A 23111-nucleotide genomic window follows, 5' to 3' on the forward strand; every position below is an offset into this window, starting at 1 on the left:
AGGTTTGCTGTAATGGTTTGGATCATTTGATGCAATGCAAATTGTAGAAAACTGTGAAAACTTTCGGGAAGTGAACGAAAATCTGGGACATGAGACTGACCTTGACTTCACCCTCTCATGTGTCATCTGTCAGTTCACCACCTGATACCGTGATGAGTGGATGTACGATTTTTTCGCTCGTGGCCATGCCTAACCACACATAGTTACACCCATTATCTCGACCCAGACAGAAAATACAATCTTTTTCCTCCTCTGCAAAACACAAACAACCACCCTGTTTACGAGACAGCAATATATATTGTGAAAATAACAAGGTAAAATGATAGAGAAAGATGAACATGTTATGACGGAAGAAGTACGTTTTCCCCGTCTGTAAACGTATTTATTTCTGCTTTGTATCTGTATTCGTAATAATTAGCCTTACTGTTAGTTCTGAAACTGCATTACGATTCTATTTTTAGCCATACTCGTGGTGTGGGAGCTGGAAGTTGTGACACAACTTCCTTATTGTTAATCGGACTGACCCTCCACTTTATTCTCCCGTGGCAGAGTCTAGCCTTGGAGGACGTGCAGTTTTCTCATTTAGGACTGAAATTCAACTCTTTCGCTCCCTTTTCCAAGCATGGGCACAACGATAACGTAAAAAATAACTCGAAACTACCATAAACATATATCAAAAAGGTGAAAATGTATTCATAACATTTTTTTTTTTTCCAGCCATTCCTAACAGATTATGTACTGAAATCATTCGATATCACAGCACTGCATTTCTAAGTTAAATATGTACTGTTCTGGTATGTACTTGTAAGTTAAAGCACTGGTACCAGTTAACCTGATTTATATGATTACCTATGATCGGCGTCGGAATGTTTCCTTGTGTTTACGTACAGTATTTGTGTGTTGAAGTTTTGCTCTGGAGTACTGTATTTGTGAGTTATAACATTAAATAAACCTTCTAACCACTTAAAGTGCTTTCTAGTGATTACCAGTGACAGATAACAGCAAAACAACACATTTGGGGGGTCTAGGGAGCAAAATATGGAGTAGTTTAAATATACGCGATTTCGCACCTAACACGGCACGGTAGGAACGAAACCCACGTGTTCCGTGCGAGTTACCTGTACTATCCTTTTTGTCTCTTGAGATTCTGTTTTTTATTCCTTCTTTATCTATACCGGTGATAACTATAGATTTATTGATCTATGCCAATTCCTAGACCAGTTTTGGGTTTTTATTTCTTTCACTTCATTATTATGCTTTTTACTTCTACCTTTGTTTCAACATCTTTTGTGTGTGTGTGTGTGTGTGTGTGTGTGTGTGTGTGTGTGTGTGTGTGTCCGACTCTGGGCATAGGCTTCACAGCCTGCTCTCAAGACCCAGTAGTCCTCCTACATACCATACAGCTCTCTACATGTCACCACTTCGGCGCTAACACCCACCGCCATTTCAGCATACGTAGTTTGTACTTCATCTTTGCAATTTCGCATCATTTTGTTCACATGGTTTATCTTCTCTTCACTATCACTGCTTTGGTCTAGCAGACTGCTTGCTTGCCTTCTTGTCTCTATCATTTCTGAAATCCTCCATTAGACACTCATGGCTGACAACTGAACTTGCCATTTCACTGATCTTCTTTCTCAGTGAATGTACTTCAACTGACATCTCATCTATTGCTGTATCTTTTTTGTTTAATTCCTTTACTAATTTTTCATTTTCTTTCTTCTGAATGTGTGGTTCCTTTTTAATTTCATATATTTCCATTTGAAGAGCTTTCTCCAGTTTATTCCTTTTCTCTACTGATTTATTATATGTTTCCATTTCAACCAGTTCTGGGTAGAAATCATCATCCTGTTTTCTACCTTCATCCCTTCTATTAGCTCCTTCCATAGCCACTTTTCCAACGGTAGTACAGTACTCATCTTGCGGAAAGATCATTCTTACTTAGAAAGTGTGTGTGTGTGTGTGTGTGTGTGTGTGTTTACCTATTTGTAGTATACAGGAATTGAGCAGAGCTCATGTTGTCCTGTCTCCATGTGTGCATTTATCTATAGTAGGACTCGCGCACGTTTGCGGCTGTGGTGTGGCCCGCACCTGTGTACAATGGTGCCACGTTTCCCCAACTTGCGATGTGAAACGGAAGCTATTTATGTACAAGGCATCACAAATTCGATAAATTCAGATGAATAAAGCTTACACTTGTGTATTTTGATGGATGAATCAACAGTAATCTTATTATGCATAAAATATTTATACAGTAACACAGAAACATGGCATACATATTGTACAGTGTTGCTAAAAGAAATTGTAGTCACTTTTAATGGTTTTTAGCGTAGTTTTAGGGTGGGTAATAATATCACAGTTATGGATATAAGATAATGAGCCTGAAAAAAGAAGAAATATGCCAATATCCAAAGTAAAAGAAATAATTCATGTAATTCTTGTGAGTGGCAACACTTACACACCCGTCTGGCCTAAGGTAAAGAACGTACCTCCGTAGACCCAACCATAGCTTGTACAGGTGTTGCTAGGGAAAAATGCTCACATTTACCGGCTTTTACCATAATTTTAAGGACGAGGAATAATCACATTTATAATCATAAGCTAATATGTAGGACAAAATAATAGGCATATGCCAATACCGAAGTAAAAAAAAAAAAAAAAAAAAAAATTATTCACTCGCGAGCGGCAACACTTCCACACCCAGTCGGTGAGAGAGAGAGAGAGAGGCAGGAGAGGGGCATGCATTGAATGCATTGTCGGCATCACTAAATATAACAAAACCAAATTAACAAATGAAAGCACAATTATAAATAACTTATAAAAGAATCAAAAGTACTCAGGGTGGCTCACATTTCCCGCCAGGAGAGAGAGAGAGAGAGAGAGAGATAACGGTATAGAAAACGTGGCAACACTGTACACAGGTGCGGGCCACACCACAGCCGCAAACGTAGGCGAGTCCTACTATAGTCTGGTTTTAAACATATGAATGTTTTTTGCCTGTACCACCTCTTCATCTGAGTCATCCCAAATACTTATGCTTCTGTTCGGGAAACTGAACCTTTTAAGATCATCAAGACATATACTTTTCCTCAACTTGAAGTCATGACCTCTTTTTCTTCCATCATCCAACACTAAAAGATCCTCTGTATCCACCCTATCCCATTCTCTTACATTTCTAAATATTGTGATTAAGTCACCTCTTTCCCTTCTCTCGCACAGTGTTGGTAACTTCAGTTTTTCCAATCTCCCCTCGTAGGTGAGTTCCCTTAATCGTAGTATCATGCTCATTGCCATCCGTTGAACCCTCTCTAGTTTATCAATATGCTTCTTCAAATGAGGTGATCATACCACAGCCGCATAGTCTGGTCTTGGTCGTATCAAGGTCTTTATCAACTCCCTCAGCATTTTCTCATCCATATAATTAAAAGCCACTTTCATGTTGGTCAGTAATCCATAAGTGCCTCCAATGATTTTGTTTATGTACTTTTCTGGTCAGTAATCCATAAGTGCCTCCAATGATTTTGTTTATGTACTTTTCTGGTGACAGGTCATCCTGAAAGCATATGACAGGGTGGATAGACAAGGATTGTGGAAAGTGTTAAGAATATATGGAGTAGATGGGAAGTTGTTGAATGCTGTGAAGAGTATGTACGATGGTGCGAAGGCTGCAGTGCGTGTGGATGGTGAACTAAGTGAATTTTTCTCTTTGAAAGTTGGTTTGAAACAGGGATGTGTCATGTCTCCATGGTTGTTCAATCTGTACATGGATGGGGTAATAAAAGAGGTACAAGGTAGGGTAGTGGATGTTGGAGTGGCCCTGGTGAGAGAGGATAGTGTTTGGAAACTCCCTGTACTGTTGTTTGCAGATGATACTGTGTTGTTGAGTGAAGACGAAGGGGAGCTGCAAGGCTTGGTGGATGAGTTTGAGAGAGTGTGTAAGAAATGGAACCTAAAGGTGAATGTAGGGAAGAGTAAAGTGATGGTCTTTGAGAGAGGTGAAGTTAGTGAATGTACAGTGAGGTTAGATGGTGAGGAATTGGAAAATGTGAGTACGTTTAAGTATTTGGGTAGTGTGATGAGTAAGGATGGAGATTTGGAGGGTGAAGTGCTTGAAAGGGTACAGCAGGGAAGAAAGGTTGCTGGTTCCTTGAAAGCAGTGATAAGAAACAGGGAAATGAACATGGAAGTGAAAAAGTTACTACATGACAGTATTGTGATACCAACTCTAACGTACGGAAGTGAAGCTTGGACATTGTTGGAAGGACACAAGTCAAGAGTGAGAGCAGTGGAAATGAGTTATTTAAGAGGAGCCTGTGGAGTCACGTGGAGAGACAGGCTGACGAATGAGGATATAAAAGAGCGTTGTGGTGTGGATGTGGATGTGATAGGAAGCGTTATGAGGAACACACTGAGGTGGTTTGGCCATGTGGAGAGGATGGAGGGTGAAAGACTGACGAAGAGAGTGTATATGAGTGAGGTGGACGGGGGAAGAGGGAGGGGGAGGCCGAGGATGAGATGGAGGGATGGGGTGGAGAGGTATATGAGAGAGGGGGGTGTGAGTTGGGAGCAGGGCAGTGAAATGGCGGAGGACAGGGCGACTTGGAGGCGATTTGTTTGTGGCCACCCCAAACGGGATTGAGGCGTCTGGCAATAGATAGATAGATAGAAGTCTTTCTCATTTTTTCTTTTACTAATTATCTCATTGCCCATTTTATATGTCCAGTGCTGTCTTTTTTCACTCATTCTCATTTCTGATACATGACACTTCTTGGCATTAAAATCCATTTTCCAAGTCTGGCTCCAGCAGTGGAGTTTGTCCAAGACCTCTTGCAGTTTTTTACAACTATCAGTACATTTAATATGTTTCATGATTTTAGCATCATCTGTGAACATATTCATGTAACTATTCAAACCCTCTGGCAAATCATTTACATATATCAAAAACATTATTGGGGCTAAGACAGAGCCCTGTGGTACTGCACTAGTCACGTTGCTCCATTATGACACCTTGTCTCTTATAACTGTTCTCATCTGCCTTCATGTCAAAAAATTGCCCATCTACTCTAATAGTTTCCCATGCACCCCTCCAAAGATCATCAACTTCCACAGCAGTCTCCTATTGGGCACCCTGTCAGATGCTTTCTTGAGATTAAGATAGACACAATCTGCCCATCACTTTCTCTCTTGTATGACATCTATTACCCTGCTGTAGAAACTTAATAAGTTAGTAACACATGATCTTCCTTCCCTAAAACCAAATTGTCTGGGTGTTATCACTTCATTTTCTTACAAATGCATTATCCATCTTTTTCTAATAATTTTCTTGCAGATATTACAAACAATACTAGTAAGTGATACAGGTCTGTAACTGAGTGGATCTTCCCCATCTCCTCCCTTGAAGATTAACACAATACTTGCTCTTTTCCAGTCTTTAGGTAACTGTCCATTTCCAGCGAGGTCTTGACATACACAGGCCACACTATTTGGTCAGCACATTCCTTCAGGATCCATCCAGCCACACCATCTGGTCCCATTGCTTTTCTCACATTCAAACCCCTCATCAGCTGCAGCACCTCAGTCATGTCATTCGTGTCATCCTGGGTTCCATTTCAGGTTCCCTAAATTCCTCTTCCAACACATATGCTGATTGCAGCTTGTTGTTCATTATTTCACACAATTCTACTTCTCTTTCGTAAGTTTCATCTCCATCCCTCAGTCATATTATACTGTCCTTAACTTCATTTTACCATTTACAAACCTATAAAATAGTCACCAGAGTGTCTGAATACTGATTTCATGTCACAAGAAAAAAATAATAAAAACCACAAGAATTAAACTGTACTTCTATCTATCTATTGCCAGACGCCTCAATCCCGTTTGAGGTGGCCACAAACAAATCACCTCCAAGTCACCCTGTCCCCCACCATTTCACTGCCCTGCTCCCAACTCACACCCCCCTCTCTCATATACCTCTCCACCCCATCCCTCCATCTCATCCTCGGCCTCCCCTTCCCTCTTCCCCTCTCCACCTCACTCACATACACTCTCTTCGTCAGTCTTTCACCCTCCATCCTCTCCACATGGCCAAACCACCTCAGTGTGTTCCTCATAACACTTCCTATCACATCCACATCCACACCACAACGCTTCTTTATATCCTCATTCGTCAGCCTGTCTCGCCATGTGACTCCACAGGCTCCTTTTAAATAACTCATTTCCACTGCTCTCACTCTTGACTTGTGTATTTCCAACAACGTCCAAGCTTCACTTCCATACGTTAGAGTTGGTATCACAATACTGTCATGTAATAACTTTTTCACTTCCATGCTCACTTCCCTGTTTCTTATCACTGCTTTCAAGGAACCAGCAACCTTTCTTCCCTGCTGTACCCTTTCAAGCACTTCACCCTCCAAATCTCCATCCTTACTCATCACACTACCCAAGTACTTAAACGTACTCTCATTTTCCAATTCCTCACCATCCAACCTCGCTGTACATTCACTGACTTCACCTCTTCTCAAAGACCATCACTTTACTCTTCCCTACATTCACCTTTAGATTCCGTTTCTTACACACTCTCCCAAACTCATCCACCAAGCCTTGCAGCTCCCCTTCGTCTTCACTCAACAACACAGTATCATCTGCAAACAACAGTACAGGGAGTTTCCAAACACTATCCTCTCTCACCAGGGCCACTCCAACATCCACTACCCTACCTTGTACCTCTTTTATTACCCCATCCATGTACAGATTGAACAACCATGGAGACATGACACATCCCTGTTTCAACCCAACTTTCAGAGAGAAAAATTCACTTAGTTCACCATCCACATGCACTGCAGCCTTCGCACCATCGTACATACTCTTCACAGCATTCAACAACTTCCCATCTACTCCATATATTCTTAACACTTTCCACAATCCTTGTCTATCCACCCTGTCATATGCTTTCTCCAAATCCATGAAAGCTGCATACAACTTCTTTCCCTTCTCTAGAAACTTTTCCACTAAAGATCTAAGAATGAATATCTGATCTACACAACCTCTTCCCTTCCTAAAGCCTCCCTGTTCTTCTCCAACTAATATCTCTGTTCTTTCTCTAACTCTGTCAATAAGTATCCTACCATACACTTTTCCCATTATACTAAGAAGACAAATGCCCCTATGATTACCACACACTTCTTTTTCCCCTTTTCCTTTGTGCAAGGGAATAATTGTACCTGACTTCCAATCCTCCAGGACTCTACCTTCCTCCCAGGCCAATCTGCACATCTTCCACATCCATTCTACTACTATCTCTCCCCCATGCTTCAGCATTTCACCACACACTCCATCAATTCCTGGGGCTTTCCCTGATTTAACTTTGTACTTGCCTAACAATTTTTGTTAAAGTTTTCTTATATGTTAACAGAATATTTTCTCACCAGTTACAAAATTAATATAGCCTCATTTGAGTTTAATCGCACCAACAGGCTGTGAATGAAAGTTGTTATCCATTTTGCCTCGCAGGTGAAATCTCACTCACGTTGGGTCATTTTGGCTAGCGGCCCACAAAACTGGCTCGCATGTTAGCCACTTTTGGCCCGATGTGATGCTGCTTTTACCTCATGGTGGGTATAAGTAGGGAGAAATGTATGTGGGGTAGGATGATAAGAAGGCATAAAAGTGAGAGTTTGAAAAGTCATCAGAACACATTGTACCGTTATACATGAAGACATTGTTTGAGTGACGTGGATTTGGGTAGCATGGTCCTTGTCCAGCCCTTTTTGTTCATGGTACTCGAGAATTGAGTGTATTCCTTTTTTGATAATTTACTGGTAACACTCTCTCTCTCTCTTTCTCCCCCCCCCCCCAGTTATCCCTATGTTCCAAGGGTCCAATGTTCCCAAGGTTAGGTTAGGATAGATTAGGTTGTTAGGATGTAAAACTGGGGAACATCGGACCCTGGGAATGTAGAGCTTCAGGAACATAAATACGCTCCCTCTCTCTACAATCATAGATATACATGCAGAGAACACAAGCATTTTCTTAAAATCATACTAATGTTGCTCCAGGTACAGTATTGTAATTATTTATTTAGTATTTCTAAATGCCTTACTTTCCTGCCTTTTCCCTATAATGAGCATTCCTCATGGGATATTTTTGGATGTGGACCCTCACTCTTTCAATTTTAGCACTTATCATTTGGTTGCAGTATTTGCATGCTGCTTTCTGTTTATCATTTTCTAAAATATCAACGTTATCCCACTCAGGTGCCTTTGTTCTGCCACTACCAGCAGGCATTTTACTGCTATGGTCCTCTCTACCAAGGAGAAAGTGAGAGACACTGAGTACTGAGTCAGCAGTAGTAAAGTCTCACCTATCCATTTCCTTTATTAACATGTACAGTACAAGTTTTCAAAAGCTCGGTCCAACCGGACCAACCTGTATCATCGTGTCTAAAACAAGTGTCTGTTCTCCATATAACACTCCAAACCTTTTATTTCATTCTGAATTACCTTGTAATTGCTTATTTGAACTAATATACATAAAATTATGAGGAATAACAATAAAACCCAAAAAAGCTCAGTAAAATCCAATACCCTCCCCCCCAATAAAAAAGTTTCTCTTCCTACCTTGATCAGCAGTGGCACGGTTTTTGTTTTCATAAAATATCTGGTTTAGCACTGCCTGAGGTGTCTTCACTGACATGCCACCACTGCTCTGTGACCAAAAATAGCAATTTTTGGCAAATTGCTTCTTGCCTCTCTTCTACTGTACCAACCTCTCATCCCCCAAGGAAGGGTGCATTCCCTTCCCCCTCCCCACCCATTTGAAACCACTGGTTTACAAGAATCAGTTAAATTAGAGATCCCATTTTTATAGAGAAACTGTCCAACTATAGTATCATCTTGTAAACCATATCTAATAACCTATTCGAAATGAAGATGCCAAGTTCCCCCATCACTTCCCCACTTTGACTTCCTCATGGCTGACATTAAACTGTCATTAATTAATGTGTTTTCTGCCATCACTAGCCCCAATAACAAAGCATGTGGGCCTGATAGGGTCCCTCAAGTTGTCCTCTAGAACTGTTTCTGTGCTTATGCCCTGCCTAGGTAAACTGTTTTGCCATTTTTGCCACATTGTACCTTTCCTTCTTGCTGGAATTTTGCTTTCATTTAGCCTGTCCCAAAGAAGAGTGACCATTCCAAGCCCTCTTACTGTTGCTTAGTTACTTTAACATCCTGTCTTTCTGAAGTTTTTTATCTGTCTTTGCCCAGACAAAGTTGTGACCATTGTGCCACCTCTCCATGCTTTCCCTTGTGCTACACGCGCATCTGGTAGTGCTCATGACTGGAATTTCACCCAGTCATATTGCTGAACATCTTCCTATCAGAATTCTTTTATTCCCCGAACTGCATCTCTCTGGAACTAGCTCGCCTAGAGGTGTTTCCCCCCAGACTTAAACCTACAGCTGTTCAAGTCCAACTGTTACAGATTTTTTATGAATGAGGGACACCAGTAATATGGTGTATGGATTATTTTTTTGTTCATTTGTTTTTCCTTCCTTTGTTCTGTTATTTAAAAAAAAAATGAAGTATATATTTTTAACAAAATGATTTTTAAAGAGCTTTCATATCACAACCTTCATTTCGATTGTCAATCTGGGTTCACTAGGGATGTTCCACTGGCAGTCTCCTCACCTTCCATTCAGAATCCTGGTCATCCTTCATTTGGGACTTTGGCGAAAGCTTTGCCATTGTGCTTGACATTTCAAGGGCATGTGATTGAGTATGGTATAAATCTTTAATTTCCAAACTGCCCTCTTATGGTTTCTATCCTTCTGTCTGTGCTTTCATCTCTAGTGTCCTGTCTGATCTTTCTGTAAGTGCTGTTGTAGATGGCCACTATTCTTCTCCTGGAGCTGTCAGTAGTGGTGTTCCTCAGAGCTCTGTTGTATCACCAACTTTTTTCCATCTGTTCATCAGTGACGTTCCAAGCTGTACTTTTAACCCTAGCCGACAGTGGTGGCAGTGGACTCATCACCATGGTACACCAATCCATCAACTTTTCAGATACTAGTACACACACAGAATTACTTCTACCCCCACTTGACACCATAACAGAAATACAATCAAAATACACACCAGCAACAAATCGCACATAACCGTCGCCAATGCATACATTTCCCCCCAGTCATCCCCCTCGGTACCACATAATTACTCTCCTCAAATACACCACATCACTAACATACCCAACATCATCCTGGATGGTGATTTGAATGCGAAGACATCAGCCTGGCATGTCAACAACCCTGACGTAGACAGAGGGCTAGTACTGCAGTCCCAGGCAGACAATCTTTTCATGCTCAACAATCTCCATCAACATACCCATATCCCACACCAAGCCCTCTTCCTTCCATCATCCCCAGACATCACCTTTTGCTCCCCAAACCTCACCCCCACAACATCCTGGAGAGTGGTCAAAACCCTTGGCTCTGATCACCTCCCAATCATCAGTATCAAAACCAGAATCACCCCACCTGCTGGCCACAGACACACATACACTAATTATAAGAAAGCCAACTGGGAGGCCTTCACAACTGAAACAGAACATCACTTTGAAACATTAAACAGTGAACGAGAGTGTGACCCATTATTTGGAGAGAATTTTCTTAGTTCCCCGTCTGTCAGGGGAAAGAGGTCAGGATGAAATGTATGGCTTTTATGGATGTGGAAAAAGCATGTGATAAAGTCAGTAGAGAGGGATTGTGGAGAGTTTTGTGTATGTATAATGTAAATGGAAAGTGTAAGTGTGGATGCTTTGATCTGTGAGTTGGAGTCAGGATTCTGAGGAGTCCGTTGGAGAGTGAATGAGAGTGTGGCCCATTTAATCAGGGAGAATTTTCATAGTTCCCCGTCTGTCAGTTTTGTCTTGCTGAACCCTACCCCATCCTTCAGTGTCAGGATGATGATGATGATGATGATTGATGATGATGATGATGATGTACCTCGGGTGTTGATTAGTAATAGTTGTTATTTAAACAGGATATGTATAAGTTTTGAATCCCCGTACAATATGACATGCAGTCAAAGTGTCTTTTTCTTTTGAGCTCAGCAGACTAGAGAACATCAGAGGTAAAGAAAAAATAATTAGGGCTCACAAGATTCCAAGAGTCAGTTGGCTGATATTGTGGTGATGTCACATCTTGGTTGTTCTGCTAGCAAAGAAGTGACATCACAGCTTGCAGTGCATAAATCGAATATAATATAATGGCAAAAATGGGCACTTGGTTATTTTAAGCAAAATATTTTTAATATTTTATCCCTAACTGTACCAATGAACATTGCTGTATTCTGTTGAAGAAACCTTCTACACACACACACATTAAAATTTCAGGTACAATCTGTTGTGGTGAACAAATTGATGACCTTTCCGACTCTGAAAAGTCTGTCAGCTCAAGATTGGTTTCATTTAGTGCAGAGGCACCTGAAGTAATATTTGTTACCCCAACCCCAACACTGCCCAGTAAGAGGAAGGACAAAACTCATAAGTATTACAGGTGCCTTTCAACTCGCCGATCTTCACCAAAGGAGAAAAAAAATATTTGTAGACAGTTTTCCACAGAGAAACATGAGCCTGTAGAACCTGGTAAGTTACAGACTGTCATATTTGAGTCAACCATTTGTGATAATGGTAGCTGGTTAGTGGAAGAAAATCCATTACCTGTATAGTTCATTACAGTACTTGTAACAGTAAAGAGAAACAGATTTCTGAGAAGGCATTCACTAAGAATTGCACTGTTAAAGTGACCGTACCTAATAAAAGGTCTCTAAATATGGATGAAGCTAAAAGTCTTGGTAATAGTAGGATCATATCATGATGGCTTTGTTCAGCTTGAAGTTGAAAGAAAATCACAAGCTTCTGTAGAAAGTGAGTCAGTAAAAACTGTAGAATCTGTACAGATGGTATAGCAGGAGGATAATTGTTCAGTAATCAGTCACCCAGGTGGACAAATATTGACTGACCAAAGAACCATGAGGGAAGAGTAGTCTTAGGATTTATTTGGAACAGAGATGGGCAGTATTTAAGAAGTGTTTCCCAAAACTTGCTCTTGTTCCAGCTAAAATATTCGGACTGTGCATATGTACATTTTCATTCCCAAATTCTTGGAAAGAAGCCAACATCCACCTAATCCCAGAAAAAGGAAGTTCCTCTGATCCCTTTGATTACAGACCAGTAGCTATCACATCTTCTCTTGGTAAAGTATTTGAGATTCTTATTAAAAGGCACATTTTTAATCATCTTAAATCTAACAACTTTATTTGTGACAAACAATATGACTTTTTCCATGAAATATCCACTGTTGATATACTCAGTCTCTTTACCTATACTTCCATCAGTCAGTGACCAACATGGAGAATCCCATGCAGTATTCCTTAATATTTCTTCAGCTTTTTACAGACTGTGGCACCATTCCATGTTATCCAGACTCCCTTGCAATGGCATATCTTCATTTGTCCCCTTGATGTCCTCATATCTCGGCAACAAAACAACAAGAGTAAAGACAGGTGGTGTATACTCTAATTCCCACTCAATGCCATTGTGCCAGAAGGATCAGTCATGGCTCCAATCCTGTTCCATATTCTTAATAATGATCTCTTGTCTGTCTCCCATAATCCCATTCACTCATATGCAGATGACTCAATACTTCACAGTTCATTCACACTTAAGTACCCAGTCACAGAGTTTGATATCTCTAAATGGCAACCACTAACCAAACCTCAGAGTCCCTGGGGGAAGGGGGGGGGGGCATTTATCACCATCTGCCCCTCTCCCGGTGACGACTCATCGAGCTGCCTGGAACCACTGTCTGACTCACTTCTTCTTCTTCATTTCTGCAACATTCGTGGCCTTTCCTCTAACTTTCTCTCTGTTGAGCACCACTTCTCAAAACCTCACCTTATCTTCGTAACTGAAACTCAGCTGCCGGAGGCAACTGATAGCAAACCCTTTTCTGTATCCTCCTACTTTCTCTATACTCATTTCAAAGCCAAAGGTGGCTGTTATGTATATGTACGCAACGACTAGTCCTGCCCTCGGGTTTCAGAACTTGATTCTTCTGAATTCCCTACTCTTTGGCTTCGGCTTTCCTGTCATTCTCTTACTGAATATATCTGTGCTGTTTACTTATCCCCTAATTCTACTGAATATGAAAAATTCTTCAACTGTCTTACTTCTACAGTGGAACACATTCTTTCCATTTCTCCTTTCTCTGAAATCTCCATTCTAAGATATTTCAATGTTCACCACCACCTTTGGCACTCCTCTCCTTTCACTGATCCACCTGGTGAACAAGCCTACATCTTTTCTATCCTTAATGACCTAGAGCAGCTTGTACAGCACCCTACCCATATCCCTGTCCGCTTTGGAGAGAGCTCCAACATACTTGACCTCATCCTTACAACTAATCCTTCTGCATACACTATTAACCTTTCCTTTCTGTTGGGCTTCTCCAATCACAACTTTATTACCTAAACCTGTCCTATCACTCCGATATGGCCTGTGGACCCTCCAAAGAAAGATCGATCGTGGCACTTTGGACCTGTGGATTGGGAAGCCCTTAGGTAGTACTTCTTTGATTTTCCCTGGAATGATTATTGCCTCCATGGCCGGGAGCCATCTGAGTGTGCCTTGCACATTACGGAGGTTATTCTCTTGGGCATGGAAGCATACATTCCCTTTTCATATCCTTTGACTAATGCAAGAAAGCCTTGGTATAATCACACTTGTTCTAATGCTGTCCACAAGAAGAGGGCCTATGAAAGGTACTGGAGCCAACCCACCCCTGAATCACATCTTTTTTATGTTTCTGCCCGGAATTGTGCTAAGTCTGTTCTTTGCCCTGCTAAAAATAATTTCATCCATACTGAATGCTCTCAACTCTCCAACTCAAATTCTTCCTGCTCCTTCTGGTGCCTTGCCAAAAACCATTCCAACAACTTTACCTCATCATCTTCCCTCCTCTTTTCTACTCTGATGGCTCTGTAGCTATTTCTTCTACTGATAAAGCAGATCTCTTTGCTCAGACTTTCTCCTTCAATTCCACCTTTGATGATTCTGGTGCTGTTCCTCCATCGCTTCCCCCCTCTGACTTCCTCATGGGTGACAATCAAATTTCTTCAGCTGATGTATTTTCTGCAGTTACTGGCCTCAGTACTAACAAGGCATATGGGCCTGATGGAGTTCCTCCTGTTGTCCTCAAAAACTGTGCTTCCGTGTTTACACCCTGCCCAGGTAAACTCTTTCGCCATTGTCTGTCAGCTTGTAGCTTACCTTCTTGCTGAAAGTTTGCTCTCATTCAGCCAGTCCCAAAGAAGGGTGACCATTCCCAGGACTTTAACTATCATCCAATTGCTTTAACATCCTGTGTCTCGAAAGTTTTCATGTAAATTCATAACAAAATTTTTGAAGCATCTTTCCTATCACAACTTTCTTTTTGGTTGTTAGTATGGGTTCCGTCAGGGACGCTCCACTGGCGATCTTCTCACCTGTCTTTCACACTCCTGGTCATCCTCCTTTTGGGACTTTGGCGAAAACTTTTGCCTTTGCACTTGACATCTCAAGGGCTTTCAGTCGAGTCTGGCTTAAATCTGTAATTTCCAAACTGCCCTCTTACGGTTCTATCCTTCTATCTATTCCTTCATTTGTAGCTTCCTTTATGGTCGTTCTGTAGTCCGCTATTGTAGACGGCCATCGTTCTTCTCCTAGATCTATCAGCAGTGGCCTCAGGGCTCTGTCCTATCACCAACTCTCTTCCTTTTATCCATCAGTGACCCCCTGAACTGTACTTCTGACCCTGTCCACTTGTATGCCGATGATTCCACCCTTCACCTTTCCATTCGGTTCCCGCAACGTCCATCTCAGCTGTTACTTCAACAAACAAGATATGAGGCTGTGGCACACCAAATGTCTGACTTGGCTCGTATTTCTGACTGGGGTAAAAATTATCTTGTTTTTAATGCATCACAGACTCAGTTCTTACTTCTATCAACCCGTCAAAATCTTCCACAGGAGTACCCACTAATGTTTAATAATATCCAGCTCAATCCTGCATCATCCTTGAACATGCTTGGGGTTTCATTCGCTGGGGACTTATCTTGGAAAGATCATATTGCATCTCTTGTAAAATCTACTTCCTAGAGATTAGATTAAGCCAGCTCTGTACCTTCTTTACCCCTGCACAGTTGTTGACTTTATACAGGGGTTTTATTCACCCCTGTGAAGAGTACAACTCTCTTGTGTGTGGAGGCTCCCCACATACAGCTCTTCTCAGTAGGGTGGAGTCAAAGGCTTTTCATCTCATTAACTCTTCTCCTCTTACTGGCTCCCTTCAACCTCTGTTTCTTCGCCGTACTTTTGCCTCTTTATCTTTTTTCTATTGCTTCTTCAATGGTCATTGCATCTTTGAACCTTCTGCTTCCATCCCTCCACCTCTACGTCAGGCATGTAGCACCCATCTAGAACAAACTCTCATCCCTTTTCTGTCCAACTTTCTAATGCAAGAGTTAACTGTTACTCCTAGTCCTTCATTTATACAAGTCATCTCTGGAACTGTCTCCCTCTGTCTGTATTTCCTACTTCCTATGGTCTCCAGTCTTTCAAACGCAGTGTGTCCAGGCATCTCGAAATTAATGGATCTTGAATTTGACTCTCTCTCTCTCTCTTTCTCTTTCTCTCTTTTTTTTTTTTTGGAGGAATGGTTTCTGGGCTCCTGGCCTTTGGTTCCTTCTTCTTTGCATTAAAAAAAAAGTAATAATAATCAGCACAGCAATCTCCATGAATCAAGACTTATCTAAGATTACTAAATGAGCACAACAATGTTTCATTTCTATCTGTCTACCTCTTGCTAGACGTCTCAATCCCATAAGGGGTGATCACAAACAAATCGCTTCCATCTCACCATGTCCACTGCCATTTTGCTGCCCTCCATCCAGCTCACATCTGCTTCTCTCATATAGCTATTCTGTTCATCCCTCCATCTCATCCTTGGCCTCCCCCTCTCTCTCTCCCCCACCCCCTCTCACTCACATACACTCTCCTTATTAGTCTCTCATTCTCCATCCTCTCCATGTAGCAAAACCACCCCAGTGTATTTCTCCTAAAGCTTTCATATATCCACATCTACACCACAATGCTCCTTCACTTCCCCATTTGTTAGTCTGTCCCTCTGTGTAACTCTACATTGTCCTCTTAAATAACTCATTGCCACTGCTCTCGCTTGTGACTTGTGTCCTTCCAACAAGGTCTAAGTTTCTCATCCATACATTTGAGTTGGTATGACAATACTATCATGCAGCGACTTTTTTACACACGCTCACTTCCCTGTTTCTTATCACTGCTTTCAAAGAACTGACAACCTTTCTTCCCTGTTGTATGCTTTCAAGCACTTCATCCTCCAGACTTCCATCCTTACTCATTACACTACCCAAGTACTTAATTGCACTCACATTTTCCATTTCATCATCATCCAACCACACTGTACATCCAGTGACTTAATTTTTCCTGAAGACCATACGTTTTCTCTTCCCTACATTCACCTATAGAGTCTGTTTTAAACACACACTCTCAAACTCATTTACCAAGCCCTTTGTCTTTACTTAACAATACACTGTCATCTGCAAACACCAGAGCAGGAAGTTTCAAACACTGCTCTCTCTCATGAGGTCTGCTCCATCATCCACTGCCCTACCTTGTATCTTGTTTATAACCCCATCCATATACAGACTGAACAACCATTGCAACAATTCACATCCCTGTTTCAATCCAACCTTCTGGCTTTTGCCAGACGCCTTACTCCCATAAGGGGTGGCCACAAACAAATCGCCTCCATGTCACCCTGTCCCCCACCATTTCACTGCCCTGCTCCCAGCTCACACCCCCCTCTCTCATATACCTCTCCACTCTAACCCTCCATCTCATACTTGGCCTCCCCCTTCCTCTCCCCCCCTCCACCTCACTCACATACACTCTCCTCATTACTCTCTCACTCTCCATCCTCTCCACATGGCCATACCACCTCAGTGTGTTTCTCCTAACGCTTCCTATCACATCCACATCCACGCCGCAACGATCCTTTACTTCCTCATTTGTCAATCTGTCTCTCCATGTGACTTCACATGCTTCTCTCAGATAACTCATTTCCACAGCTGTCACTCCTGACTTCTGTCCCTCCAACAAAAAAATGTATTTAAATAAATTTGTACTTAAATTCTGGTATTTATGTTGGAGAAAGCATATGAGAGGGTGGATAGACAAGGATTGTGGAAAGTATTAAGAATATATGGAATAGATGTGGGAAGTTGTTGAATGCCGTGAAGAGTACGCATGAGGGTGTTAAGGCTGCAATGCATGTGGATAGTGAACTGAGTGAATTTTTATGTTTGAAGGTTGGATTGAAACAGGGATGTGTCATGTCTCCATGGTTGTTCAGTCTGTATATGGATGGGTTTATAAAAGAAATACAGGGTAGGGCAGTGGATGTTGGAGTGGCCCTAATGAGAGAGGGCAGTTTTTGGAAACTCTCTGTACTGTTGTTTGCAGATAACACTGTGTTGTTAAGTGAGGACGAAGAGGAGCTGCAAGGGTTGGTGAATGAGTTTGGGAGTGTGTGTAAGAAACAGAATCTAAAGGTGAATGTAGGTAAGAGTAAAGTTATGGTCTGTGAGAGAAATGAAGTCAGTGAATGTACAGTGAGGTTGGATGAGGAGGAAATGGAAAATGTGAGTGCATTTATTTACTTGGATAGTGTGATGAGTAAACATGGTAGTTTAGAGGATGAAGTGCTTGAAAGGGTACAACAAGGAAGAAAGGTTGCTGGTTCCTTGGAAGCAGTGATAAGAAACAGGGAAGTGAGCATGGCAGTGAAAAAGTTACAACATGACAGTATTGTGATACCAACTCTAACGTTTGGAAGTGAGGCATGGACCTTGTTGGAGGGACAGAAGTCAAGAGTAAGAGCAGTGGAAATGAGTCATTTGAGAGGAGCATGTGTAGTCACATGGAGAGACAGACTGACATGTGAGGAAGTGAAGGAGCATTGTGGTGTGGATGTAAATGTGATAGGAAGCATTAGGAGAAACACATTGATGTTTTTTGGCCATATGGAGAGGATGGAGAGTGAGTGACTAAAGAGGAGAGTGTATGTGATTGAGGTGGAGGGGGGGAGAGGGACGGGGGGACCAAGGATGAGATGGAGGGATGGTGTGGAGAGGTATATGAGAATGGGGTGTGAGCTGGGAGCAGGGCAGTGAAATGGCAGGGGACTGGGCGACATGGAGGTGATTTGTTTGTGGCCACCCCTTACGGGAGTAAGGCGTCTGGCAGTAGATAAATTATAGTAAAAATTTTTCTCTGTATTTCCTATACTCCTCATGGGGCAACACAGGACTAGATGATGATGATGATGATGATGATGATGATGATGATGATGATGATGATGATGATGATGATGATGATGATGATGGTGGTGGTGGTGGTATATTTAAATATATATGTATCTAAATACATTTACTCTTTATTTAGTACTTAAAAATACTGTACTCATTTTTAAATGCTTTTTCCAGATACTGTACATTTGGAGAGGGAGGGAGGGAGTCATATCCCCAGTATACTTAAAATTGTCAAAATGGACACTCTTGCATTAAAAGTGTGCATTTTAGAATTCACCACATCTCTTCTTCCTTAAACTCTGTCAGAAAGGCTTTTTTTATTTGCAGGTATTACCATTACCATCCCCCCCCCCCCTGGACCACCACCACCCAAAAAAAAAAAAAAAAAAAAAAAAGTTACTTATCGTACATTGCTTTCGAGAAAATGATGCTGAAGGCAAATGAGGATAATAGTTAAGTAGATTAACGTTCTTCCTTGTCAAAGTATAGTATAACATTTGTTTAACCATTAAATTAAGCTTGGTACCATTTTATTAGTGTTCTATTTCAAAATGCATCGTTCATTTAATTATTAAATTACAGTAAGCTTGTTACTGTGGACCTCTGAAGAGTTTACTCTGCCATTGTTGCTTAATGAAATTATTGAATGATATATATCTTTCCATCCATCTTTAGCCAGACTTCTTGTTTCTAGAACGGATGGTCACAAATGAGTTGCCTCCAAGGCACTCTGCCCTCTGTCATCAGGCTGACCTCTCTTCATCTCCCATTCACCAATCATATACCTCTCCACCTCATCCTTTGTCTCCCCCTTTCCCTTGCCTTTCCACCTCATTCACATACTCTCTTTCATAGTCAGTTTCCTATTTTTCATTCTCTGAACTTGGCCAAACTATTTCATGGTATTTCTAATACTTTCCAACACATCCCATCAACACCACAAATGTTTCTTTACATCCTCTTTTGTTTGTCTGTCCTTCCACATAACCCCAAATGCTCCTCATAGATATCTCATTTTTACTCTGCAACTCCTCTCACCAAAAACTTCTGTGTTTTTTTTTTAAACAGAGTCCAAGCTTCACTTTCATTACTTAAGTCAGAATCACCAAACTGTCAAGCTGTCTCTTGCTTTTTCTTCCATTCCCACATCCCTGTTCCTTATCACTACCCTCACTACTGTACTTGCAACTTCTCTTACCTAGTTTACCCATCCATGCACTCACATTCTCAACTTCCTGACCATTCAGTCTTACTGTGTGGTCTGTGACATAATTGATCCCAAAGACCATAACTTTACTTTTTGCTACAATCTTTTTTAGATTTTGTTTTTTAAAAGCACTTCCAAATTCATTCACCAATCCTTGTAATTTCCAGGCATCTTTATATAAAGACATAATCAGCAGCAAACAGTCGTTTCAGGCAATTTCCAAACTCTTCCTTCTCTTACTAAGGACACTTCAACATCCAGTAGCTACCCTACATTGTATTTCCTTTATGACACCATCCATATATATAGATATATATATATATATATATATATATATATATATATATATATATATATGCTGAACAACTATGGAGGCATGACACGTCCCTGTTTCAGTCCAACATCCAAATAAATGAACTCCCTTAGTTCACCCTCTACACGCTCTGCAGCCCTTGCACCATACACATACTTTTGACAGCATTCAGCATTTCCCTCGATAATAATCCCTCCAAGGCCCAATGTAATAGAGCCAAAGGCATGTCCAGGATTTGGGTTTGCCCGGGACTTGGGAAAATGCGTCCTAGACAGGTACTTGTGGACCTTAACCCAGCCTAACTCTGAAAACCACCTAAATAACTCCCTACTGGACATGCACAGCACCCTTTTAAGACCATATTCACAAAATAAGGGACAGAAAGCATGAAATAAATTTAAAGGAACCAGAGAATGAGGAATTAGAGGTGAGTTGGGAGCAGGGGAGTGAAATGGCGGGGGACAGGGCGACTTGGAGGCGATTTGTTTGTGGCCACCCTAAACGGGATTGAGGCGTCTGGCAATAGATAGATAGATAGATAGATAGTACAGGGTACTTACAACAGGTCCATGGTCATCGCGAAGATTAACCCGCCTCCTCTCAGACTCTGACAGTACAAAGATGCACATGAAACACATACAGTAATCCAGTGTTGCACCACACTTAATCCTTTGCACTCGGAATACTAATTTTTTAACATTGCACATTCTTTTCTTACTTGCACTGCACTTGAAACTTACCAGTGTTGCACTCTGCACTTAATCCTTTGTACTCTGAATTTAATTTCTTAACACTGCACTTTCTTTTCTTACTGGCTTGGCACTTGAAACTCACCAGTGTTGCACTCTGCACTTAACCCTTTGCACTCTGAATTCTGATTTCTTAACACTGGGTTGACTACCAAAATGTTGAAGGCCTCAGGAGATATAGGGGTGAGGTTAGTCACTGACCTGATAAATATGTGAGTGTGTTGTCCCAGATGATTGGTTGAAGAGTGTGATTGTAAATGTGTTTAAGGGAAGGGTGGTGCCCCGGAAGGAGGAAATTATAGAGGTATAAAGCTTTTAGATCAGATAATGAAGGTAATGGAGAGAGTTCTAGAAGGTATGATTGGAGAAAGAGTGAATATTGATGAGATGCAGTTTGGGTTTATGCCAGGCAAGGGGACCACTGATGATTCATTGTTCGACAGCTTCATAAATAAAGTATCTGTGTGTGTACTTCAGACTTGTGTTCAGACAACTTGGGTTCATTTCTTGAAGCTGTAAATAACACGATCAGTTGGTTAGCTGCAAAAAATCCAAATGACAACGTTACACTAGAACAACACATAAACGCGAGAGCCCTCCGCAGGAGCAAGTGCAAGGGGCCCGAAGGGCCCACAGGCACTTGTTTGAAATATATTTAAGTACATTTTCAATGTATTTAGTGCATAACTACGTTTTCAAAATTAGTACTGTATCAGTTGTATAAATACTGAAGTAATGTATTTAGTTTTTATTTATATATTAATTTTTTTGTGCCCACATCTGATTTGAAACTCATGCCAAGCCAGAGGGAGAGGTGGAGATCCAGCGGATGGTGATGTCAGAGAGGCAAAAGAGGCAGCTCAGAGTGTCTCAGAGTAGCAGCTCAGGAGAGGCATCAAAAGGAGTAACACTACAAATAAATAGTGCTGGTTGGATATGCAAAGAAGATATGTGGCAGAAAGAACAAAGTGATGATTTGGAATCAGTTATGCATCAAGAAGACCAGATGGCTGAAACTGATGATGAGACCTTGAGTGAAGAGCTCATGGTAAAAGAAATTGAAAAGGAAACTGTTAAAAACATTGATATTAGTTCTCAGAAACCAATCAAGAAGACTGGCATGGATGGAAACACAGTGGAAGTAATGTGCTCTAATGTCAAGGAAGCAAAAAATGAACATTTATCTCTCAGCATGAAAAAAACATTGAATGCCAGTGATAGTGGTTCAGAAAATTCACATGAGAATGAAGCAAGCATGATGAGTACCTCAGGTGATAAAGTACCAATTACAGATTGCCAGTGCTCTGTCACATTTGAGGAGGTTTGTGGGGATGAAAAGTATGGAAAAGTTCTGACAACAGGCTTGGTGAGCTGCAATGGCATCACCAGGTCAGGCAGTAGGGAGAGTGAGCAGCACCCTTATGTCCTTGTGGTCCAAGAAGAAGGATTGACTCTTGTGTGGAAACTTGGAGACAGTCAGAGATGGAAGGTGGCTGGAGCTGTGATGCATCCTGTAGCAAACTCCTCAGTATTAAGGTACACTACATTTTTATTTGCCATTGTACCAAATTACTTTAGCACTGTACTGTGAGCCCTTATGTTTCGTATGATTAGGGTTTGCGAATTTACCTTTCGCAGAAAAACCCAAAATTTTGAAGAACTTACATCTCCCGATCAAGAATTCACCTTTCACGTCAATATATGGGGTGCCAGTTGGCAAGGTGATCATCAGCTGTTGTCCGCCATGATGTTTTCACGGTTCCCACCAGCTGCGAGACCGTGTGTTTGGTGCTTTGGTAGTTATTGCAGCTGCAGTCACCTTTTTTGCCTTTCCCTTCATTCAGCTGTTGTTCTCATGTGGTCTACCTGTACTGTATTACAGCTTTCTCTTCATTCATTTGAGGACCAGGGAATAGAGATGATGAAATACTGGGAAGTTGAAAGGATGGAGACAAGAAGAGAAAAGAACGTCATGAGAATCAAGTCAGTGTGAAGAGGAAAAAGTATTTGGTTAAGGATAAGACAAAGATTTTTCAGGCTGTTGATCCATGTATTTAATGTTTCATAACATTTTTATCATATTCATGTGGTTGTCAGTTATTCTGGTATCTTGTTTTATGAGAATTATATCTCAAAAGTGAGAAAAAGAGTGCCCTTGGGAGGGGCTTTAGAACCAGTTAGATTTTTTACCATTGAATTAATGCTTTACAGTTTGCGAAATTCAGGTTTCTTGCCAACCTCATGGCACCAATTGGAAATGAAACTTAGGGGCTCACTGTACTGTAGCCTGTTCAGTTCAGTGATATATTTTATTTTTTTATTCAGCTATTTCCATACAATACTATTTGAATCAGCTCAAGAGGGACCTCTCATATCGAAAGGATTATAGACAGATAAAACTAACTTGT

The 23111-nt window shown here is 41.2% G+C and overlaps 1 protein-coding gene across 3 annotated transcripts in view; it reads left to right on the forward strand.

Moving 5' to 3' along the window:
• The window catches only part of LOC145397822 (uncharacterized), a 74183-nt gene that overhangs the window by 15120 nt on the left and 35952 nt on the right, over positions 1-23111 (forward strand). Inside the window, exons 3-4 of one of the 3 annotated variants that reach the window (XM_080270851.1) lie at positions 11383-11634; positions 21510-22239. In XM_080270851.1, coding sequence (XP_080126977.1) covers positions 11383-11634; positions 21510-22239 — 982 coding nt within the window. Of the gene's footprint in view, positions 1-11382; positions 11635-18811; positions 18887-21509; positions 22240-23111 lie in introns of those variants that run through there. The other 2 variants (XM_080270853.1, XM_080270852.1) reach the window with 2 other exon arrangements.

The sequence above is a fragment of the Coenobita brevimanus genome, chromosome 43 (genome assembly GCF_032717465.1).
Source record: "Coenobita brevimanus isolate Jiangsu-jjx chromosome 43, ASM3271746v2, whole genome shotgun sequence".
In the NCBI taxonomy this organism is placed as follows: domain Eukaryota; kingdom Metazoa; phylum Arthropoda; class Malacostraca; order Decapoda; family Coenobitidae; genus Coenobita; species Coenobita brevimanus.